The sequence below is a fragment of the Onychomys torridus genome, chromosome 1 (assembly GCF_903995425.1).
Source record: "Onychomys torridus chromosome 1, mOncTor1.1, whole genome shotgun sequence".
NCBI lineage: Eukaryota > Metazoa > Chordata > Mammalia > Rodentia > Cricetidae > Onychomys > Onychomys torridus.
The window spans coordinates 153,035,845-153,045,140 of record NC_050443.1 but is presented as its reverse complement, the minus strand read 5'-3'; the positions used below and the strand labels follow the sequence as shown (position 1 = coordinate 153,045,140).

At 38.1% G+C, this 9,296-nt stretch overlaps 1 protein-coding gene across 2 annotated transcripts in view; it reads left to right on the top strand.

Annotated features, from left to right (window-relative positions):
* Positions 1-1,250: 1,250 nt before the first annotated feature.
* Slc16a12 (solute carrier family 16 member 12) overlaps positions 1,251-9,296 on the top strand; it is a 29,379-nt gene continuing 21,333 nt past the window's right edge. Inside the window, exons 1-2 of one of the 2 annotated variants that reach the window (XM_036197230.1) lie at positions 1,251-1,278; positions 7,605-7,851. In XM_036197230.1, coding sequence (XP_036053123.1) covers positions 7,742-7,851 — 110 coding nt within the window. In that variant the 5' untranslated portion in view covers positions 1,251-1,278; positions 7,605-7,741. Of the gene's footprint in view, positions 1,279-7,604; positions 7,852-9,296 lie in introns of those variants that run through there. The other variant, XM_036197241.1, reaches the window with a different exon arrangement.

The following is a 9,296-nucleotide window of genomic DNA, read 5'->3' as shown; positions in this document are numbered from 1 at the left end:
TTAATAACCTTTGCTTTTCAAAATGTAGCACTAAGAAATTCACAAGCCATAAAGTGTGAGAAAATATTTGCAATATACAAATTCATATCTAGAATAAATAATTCTTGTATCTCAGTAAAATAAGATCTTAGTGCTTTAATAAGTTCTTCATACAAGAAGATTTATGAATAGTTAATTATAATGTGAAAAGTAGTTAACAGTATTTCTCACCAGGGAAGTCCATATTAGAATTAAAATGAGATCATTAGGAACACACTAGAATAGTTGAAATAAACATGTCTCAAGGCCAAGTATTGCTAAGACTGAGAGGTAACTGGAATGCAGTGTGCTATTGACAGTATCATACAACCATCTCAAGTAGTTTGGCAGTTTCTTCTTAAGTTTAGGTACATACATAAGACTCAGCTATTTCATTCCTAGAAATTTGCTACAGAAAATAAAACACATGTCCACAAAACAGTTGTAAACAGTTTTCACAGTTCTATTTATAATTATCTAAAACTGGAACCAACACTAATGTCCATCATAGGTGAATGAATAAACAAACTGAAATGGGTCCATAGTACCAACTACTAATGAGCAATGCAATAGAATCAGCAATGGACAAAACAAACAGAATGAAGCTCAAAACATTATCAGAAAGTTCTAGAGGTATAGCTCAGTGGTAGAACATATGCTTAGCATGGATGTAGTTCAAGTTTAAGCCTTGAACTAAAGAAATCCCATATTGTAGGAAATTATTTTTTAAAGGTTTATTTATTTGTTATGTTTACAGTGTTCTGCCTGCACATATGCCTGTACACCAGAAGAGGGCACCAGTTCTCATTACAGATGGTTGTGAGCCACCATGTGATTGCTGGGAATTGAACTCAGGACTTTTGGAAGAGTAGGCAGTGCTCTTAACTGATGAACCATCTCTCCAGCCCCACTGAATAAAATTCTTGGGAGACAAATTAGTTCATACTGACAGAAGCAAATCAGTAGTAACCTCATGCCTAGTTTAGTGCATGGGAGCATGATGGGACCATTAGTAGGTGGTAAAATGTTCTGTGCCTTGATTATGGTCATATACTTAGGCAAATGCATATATTTGCAAAACATGTTGAAATGTAGTCTTTAAAATGATTGTATTTTGACACCTAGAGTTAAAAGGCTCAGCAGTTACGAGCACTGGCTGTTCTTCGAGAGGACCTGAGTTCAGTTCCCAGCACCCACATGGCAGCTCACACCTGCCTGTAACTCCAGTTTCAGTGGATCTGATGTCCTCTTCTGGCCTTCGTAAGTACTGCACTCATACATACAACACACACATACACATGAATCAATAATGAAATAAATCTTTAGAAAGTGTGTTTTAATATATGTAAATCATATCTCAGTTTTAAAGTTTTTAGCCATCTTTAAGAGTTTTGATCTATTTGCACACAAGTAGTCTTTTTTTGTGCATTATTCAGCCATGCCTAAGGTTTGGCTCTTTGTAAGGGTCATTTCTCTCCTCGTTTGGTTATTTTTCCTTTAGCAGTGCCTGGTTTAGGAAGGAGCACACATATTGTCACTGTGATGATGGAGATGGAATTGTTGGTTCCTGGTTTTTCTTAAGGTCTCATGAGCCTGTGTAGAGTTGTTTTATCATTGGCCACCAAGCACCCTTTGGGTCTCCTGCACCTCATTATAAAATGATTCATCTTACTAGTGTCTAGGTACTGGCATCTGCTCCTGGGGGAATCCAGTTTGTACTCAGCCAGAACATGAATACATTCCCTATCTTCCTTATGAGAGTCCTTCAGGATCAGGCATGACTTGTAGTGGGTAGCCATTCCAGCTTTGACCTGGAAGTCCAACCCCCACTGAGGCTTCAGTAACGGTCACACCTACAAGGCCAGGCTGAGAGAGGATGCTGAAGACCTGAGATCCAGATGCATGGGCTCTCTTGGTTCCTGGACCCTGGACACTAGAGGTAGACCAAGCAGAATTCTCCAGAGAACACTGCAGGACTGTGCTACACCTTTCCCAGACCCTGTAAACTATCCCTTCACTTGTAAATTATGCCACACAAAAAAACCCTCCCTTTTAACTACGTGGAGTGGCCATAATAATTTCACCAATAATGACTCCCACTTGGCTCAGTATATTTGCCACAGAGTCACTTTTCTCTTTGCCATGGCCTTGGCTTATGTCCCGTTTGCTGTCTGTGTCTACATTGAGAATACCTGAACATCCAGGTATGGATTTGAGGGACAGTGCATAGATGCTGTCTTTGCTTCTTTCTGGTTAAGCCCATCACAGGGTACCCAGCAAAGCTGTGTGTTCCCACAGTCACACATGACCTTGATATTACAGTTTCCCCTCTAAGTTAATGTGTAATTCTCGCTTCACCTCACCACGTCTCTGTGGGACTCAGAGAAATGTGGGAAATTTGCCACTCTTCACTTAAAAAATCTCACCCCTTTAACTCTGTGGCTACTTTGCCTTTCTCTATGGTGGCAATTTTCCCATAATATGGCCCATGGTTCTTTGCCTGTAGATGTAACTATTCTAGAAGTTCCAGTGATAGAAAAGGACTATTGAGATAAACTGGTTTGAAATAAAGGGCAATTTATCATGGCTTATTTCAAAAATATTTCCTATATAACTGGAGTACTTTATAGATGCTCAAAAAAAGAGTCTGGCTGACAAATTTCATAATTCTTAATTACTAACAAAGAATGAAGCCAATTGAGTTTATGGACAGTGATCATTCTACAAGAAGACTTACATAATAAGGATGTAGCTAGTTCAGGTTTCTGGTTTGGATATGAAGTATCCTTCTGCTCGGGGATATCTTTCTGTACACTGTGAGTATATGTTGTTCCCATTGGTTCATAAATAAGCTGCTTTGGCCTGTGGCAAGGCAGCTTAGAGGCAGATGGGAAATCCAAGGAGAGGGACAGGAAAGAGAAAGGTGGAGTCTAGAGAGACGCCAGCCCAAGGAGCAGCAAGATGCCAGCAGACCAGTAATGCCAGGGCTACGTTGCAACTTACAGATGAATAGAAGTGGGTTAATTTATGATATAAGAGCTAGCTAGCAAGAGGCTTGCCATAGACTATACAGTTTGTAAATAATATTAAGACTCTGAGTGATTATTTTATAAGTGGCTGTGGGACCACAGGGCCAGGTGGGACTGGAGAAACCTTCCGACTACATCCTTCAAAGAAGCTTATATGCTCTGGGCTTGGTCCCCAACTAGTAGTGCTTTAGCGAGTGATTGGCTCACAAGGATGCTAACTTTATCAATAGTTTAATTCATTGATGTGTTCATAGCTGAACAGGCTCCTAGCAGGTAGAACCTATCCTTCCTATCAGGAGGAAGCATGCCACTGGGCATTGTGTTCTGTCTCTGTTTTTCTCTGTCTCTCTGTCTCTCTGTCTCTCTCTCTCTCTCTCTCTCTCTCTCTCTCTCTCTCTCTCTCTCTGTGTGTGTGTGTGTGTGTGTGTGTGTGTGTGTGTGTGTCTGTCTGTCTGTCTGTCTGTCTGTCTCTGTATCTCTCTCTCTTTCTCTTTTCTCCCTCCCTTCCTTCCTGGGCAACTTGAGATGAGCCATTTTGCTCTACTGCACCCTCCCTGCCGTAATGTTCTGCCTCACAGGAGGCTCTGTCTTTTAAGCAATGAACATAGCCAACCATGAACTAAAACCATGAACCATCAACTTTTCCTCATTTGAACTTATTTTTCTCATTTTGTCATAGAGACAAAAAGCTGACTTACCACATCTGGCTATCTGAATTAGAGACTAGGTTTCAGTAGTTCAGTGTCCTGTTTTTATAAATTAGGAAACAGTAGCAGATAGGAAGAAGTGATTCAGACGGGGTCACACCGCTGAGTAGGGTCACTTGGACAGTCATTGTGATTCCACTCTCTGCAATTTTCCATCATAGCCTTTACCTCTGTTATGGCTGAAAACCAGCTTCTAGAGGAAGCATCCTGGTAATGGGGAAGACACTGGAAATAGGAGACACAGGGAAGGAAAGCAATGAAAGTGACTGTGCAGAGCTTCCAAAACAAAAGATTCCAGTTTCCTTCCAGCTAGCTGCTGATGCATGCATCTATGTACTTTCTACAGATAAAATAGGTTACTTTAGAAAACTCCACTGAGGGTAACAGGAAAGAGATGCACCCTTCCCCAAGGGTAGAGCTTTACAGCAATGTTACTGTGTTAGCACTTCTTTGCAAATAATTAAATTCTTTGAAGCACCAAGAGGATGACGTGAATTGGGACTAAATTCCAATTTGTACTCAAAGGGATAGTTTTAGAAGGACATTCTAATACAGTTCCTGATTGAGAAAATATTTCTAAAACCAGAATAAGATATAGACTACAATTACATTTTAGCAGTTGATGTAAAAATACAATAAATTAGAGGACTATTAGTAAAGTGAAGAGTTTCATAAAGGTAGTGCTTTCTTTGTTTATTGGTTTAGATCTAATAGTGACTCAGTAAAAGATTTCCCTACTGTTTTTTTTTTTGGCAAATATCAGATGGGTTAATCATCTACAAGATTGCTCAAGTTCATATGATGGTAACTGCTGGCTACTTCAAAGTCTCCAGGAAGCTGGCTTCCCAGTGGGAAACCTGTGCATTTCTTTGGGAAGACGCAACTATTAATTGACATCTTTTGAATGCATTGTTTTGTGATCAAGAGGAACCATAGTTCTAACATTATAGGGTCCTCTTCTCTCTTCCTTTGTTGCTTTTTAGCATTGTGTGGACATCTTGTTGACAGAAATGCCAGTAGTAAATTCAAAATCCCCAGGGCTGGTGTCTAACTGTATCATCCAAAGACTGCAGAGATAGCCATTGCCATATGTGTTCAGATGCAGCAGCATCGTCAATGGAGTATCCTCTGAGGGGAATTTCACCATTGTCAAAGGGGGAGAGTAGCATTCTTTCTGAAGATTGTGCTTTTTGGGAGAACTGTGGTGGGCCTGAATGCTCTCATGAGTGGTGCTCTGCCTTCCCTAGTCTTGGTGAGGACAGTCCTTATGCTGTGGTCATTCAGGTTAACTTTGACTCACAGGAGACCTCCATTTATCATGTTGTCACTACAGTATGATGAGGATTGTTGCTTAAATTTATTCAGATTCATGCAATTGTGTTTGGTTTTTAAAAGATGTCTTTTTCTTTTAATTAAAGCCATGTGCCATTGTGCTACTGTAAGAAGGAGAGGGAAGTGGAAAGGTAGGCTTTGATGTTGATGCTGGTTACCAAACACTTGATGTTTGGGTTGGGAGCCTTTGCCTTTAATGGCTGAAGTATCTCTCCAAGCCTTGGATTTATACAATTTTGTATTTTTTTAATGTTCCTTATAATCAGGTTTTTATAAAAAGTAAACCATATTACCATGTATTAATTGTTCATAATGATAAGTTTCATAGAGACAATTAAAGTATAGAATGTACCTACCCTTTTTCTTCCTCTTCTTTCCTGCTAACCTCTTTCTTCCCCTAGACTGGTGGTTCTCAACTTGTGAGTCATGACCCTTCTAGAGGCTGAACAACCCCTTCACAGGGGTTGCATATCAGATAATTGTGATTCATAACAGTAGCAAAATTACAGTCATGAAGTAGCAATGAAAATAATTTTATGGTTGGGGGTCACCACCACACTGGGTTCGGGTCACAGTGTTAGGAAGATTGAGAACCACTGCCCTAGACAGCCCCACTCCACTCTCATGTCACATATGCATATATGATTTCTCTGCATCTGTAAAAATCGTCAGGTTACATGTTAGAGAAAACAAGCAACATTTGTCTTTTGTACCCCAGCTATTGTATCCATTCATCTCCTGATGGATACCTGGGCTGGTTCCATTACTTGACTGATGTGTACAGTGTTCAATAAACGTTCAAGTATCTCCATAGTGTGCTGACTTAGATTCCTTTGGCATAGTCTCATGAGTGGTATAGCTGGATGGTATAGTCATTTTGGCTTTGGTTTTTGAGGACTCCCATACTCATTCTCATAGTGGCTAGACTAATTCACATTCTTGCCAACAGTGTATATGGCTTAATTCTCCTCTATATCTTCACCAAGATTTATTGTTGTTTTCTTAATGGTGGCTGTTCTGACTGGGGCAACACAAAAACCTTGATGTAGTTTAAAATTGCATTTTTCTGATGGCATTAAGAATATTGACTACTTCATCTTTTGAAAACTACTTCATTATCCTATTTAATGATTAGATTGTTTATATTGGAGGTATTTTTTAGTTCTTTATATAATGTTAATATTAATTCTCTGTATGATATATAACTAGCAAAGATTTTTCTACCATTTTATGGGCTATTTACTTGATTATTTCTTGTGTTGTACAGAAGCCTTTTTTAACTTTATGCATCCCCATTTATCAGTCCCAGGTTTTATTCTCTGTGTTACTAGAGACCTTGCAAAAAGTCTTTGCTATGCCTTTATCTTGAACTGGTATCCCTGCTTACCTCTCATAATTTCAGAGTTTTCGTCTTACAGTAAGGTCTTTGATTTTGAATAATTTTTTTGCAAGATGAGTGGTTGGTACCTAGTTTCACATTTCTGAATGTGGCTGCCCAGTTTTCCCACCACCGTTTGTTGAGGAGGCTCTTCTTTCCATGAACATTTTTATACCTGCATCAAAAATCAGGTGGCTATAACTGCAAGGGTTTAATTTTGGGTGTTTCTTAATACTCCATTAATATACATGTCTGCTTTTGTGCCAGGAGCTATTTATGTGGCCCTGTGGTGTGGCATGAAGTCAGATCTTGTGTTGCCTCTAGCACTGTTCTCTTTGCCTTGTAGTGCAGGTGCTTTGTAGAGATGGAACTGAAATAGTGGTGTATTTACAACTACTTTCTGTGGCATACATGTTTTCTTTGCTCTGTGTCTGAATCCTTACCAAAGGCCAGGGCTGTGAAGTGATTCCTAGCCTCATCCTTTGGCTTGGCTGAGGACTGAGTGTCACTTTAGCAAGTACGCTGTGTCCTTTCTCCCTTGCTGTCTGTCCTTCTCTTCAGCAATGATGGAGTATGCTCTCAACAGCACAGGAACACCTGGATAGAAAGAGTGATGTTCTTGTGGTACATGAAAAAATTATGTGGCTCCTTTGATATTTGAACTGCCATACATCTGTAGTTTTGTCAGAAATAAATATAATACTTTGATATGCAAATATATTTTAGGTTATGCTAGTATTTATATATATTTTAGAATTTAAATTGTAGGTGCATCATGGGAAATAATTTAAAGGTACTCTATGTTCACATTGCCTGTGTTGATGCTTTTTAAGGTTTATATTATATCACATGTATATTTTTGCTTTAATATAAGTGACTGTCTCAGTTTTTTATATTTTTTTATAAAGAATTTTCTGAAGGAATGGAAATTTCTCAAGGATATTTTGAATATTTTGAATGTAAAAACATTTTTACATTTAAAGACTTTTTTTAAAAAGGACAGCTACTGGTCTTTACCATGCCCCAGGATTCATGGTTATAAGTAATCATATTTTAGGATAGTAATAATTACTTATCAAGTGAAAAATGCACCTTTGAACATGGCAATAGACTGAAAGCATGCCCTTGTTTTCATTTTAGATGGCCAGTAACCCCTGTGCCAGGTAGCATCCTGTACCAACTTTGAATAACAACAGGGAGTTACTGGGTAGCAAACTTTCAAGATCACAACTTACTGCTGAAGTAACTTGAAGTTGAAGAAAATCAGACTTGAAACCATGGCGAAGGTGACTAGAGCTGGGTCAGTAGGCCCTCCAGATGGAGGCTGGGGCTGGATGATTGTGGCTGGCTGCTTTCTTGTTACCATCTGCACCAGGGCAGTCACCAGGTAAGTAGGTCTTTCCTTCTTGATTTGTTAAGGAGGACCTCATGCCATTTTATATGTGTGTTTGGCTGCTCATGTACTTTTTGCTTTGCAAGTTATGATACTATGATGCTACATAGGCCTGGGTATTGGTCTCTTTCTTAATATATGATATATGTTAGGATACTTAGGAATTTTTTAATGTCTTGGGCAAAATCTAATCCAGAAATTTATCTTCATGAGTATCTCTACAAAATGTGGAAATATGTGATGCATATTTCTTCCTAATTTCCATATTATACTTATTTTTTAGTGTGAAACACATAAACTCCTCTTATATAAAATAACAGGAGAATTGTCAGGATTTTTTTCATTAGAAGAGGAGTTTTCCATGGTATTTTTGTAAAGAAATCAGTTTTCTAGGGATTTAAAGAATTGCTAAATGCATACCCAAGAAGATTAAGTTAGCATAGACTGTTGGCTCTAGGGATATATAAGATGATCTTTATAAGTTTATTTTTCTTAGATATGATATATTAATGAGAAATCTTAATTAGGTATTAGTTTCTTAATTAAGTATTAATCATTTAGATTTTATAGTGCAAACAATTGATTCATAACCCATAAATGAGAAAACACTATAGCAAGAGACTATAGTATGCAATATATTTTCAAGTTTGCAGTATAGGAATAAGGAAAAATATGCCCATGACTGAAGTATAGTTATAAAATTTATAATAGGTTTGTGAACACCTCATAATCGAGCCAAGCTTGTGTAGGGTTAGAATCTATATCCTCTCAGGAGGGAAACTATAGAACTTCAAAGAATCCTGAAATCCCTTTTGTTTGGTAAGTATAAAGACTGGAAAGCATCAAACCTAGAATTCAAATTCCTGTGCTTCACTTTGTATTTTGACTCATGGTGATAGTGGCTGGATTTTAGGTTGAAGAAAAGCAACTGTATAAAAATAGTGACCCTTTGGTCCTCACTTACTCATTTGTTTTCCCCCAGAGACATGGTGCTCAACAAACTTACTACTGTCCAACTAGCTCACTTCTAGATATATGAACTAATACTCCCGATATGCACATGGTTGCTCTTTCTTCACTTTTGCTCAAATGGACCAAGTTTCTCTTCTCTGACAGTATAAGAAAGTATTTGCACTAAAAACTTTAATTGACATCATAAACGAAGATATTGATATCTATATGCCAACAGATACAGTGCAGAGGTTTATATTTGTCACCATCAAGGTTTGTTGGTTATGTGTCCTAATAAAGATTTTTTCAAAATAATTTCATATTGAGTCTGATTTTCTTCCTTCTATATTCTGAGTGTGGAGAGGTTGTATAATTAAAAAGGAATTCTTTTGTGTAGCTTCTTACAAATGGAAACTTCTATTAGTCCCAGAAGAGGAAAGTTCTGGAAATGGGCTCATTGCATTACAAGGAGGGCTTATGCTATAGTA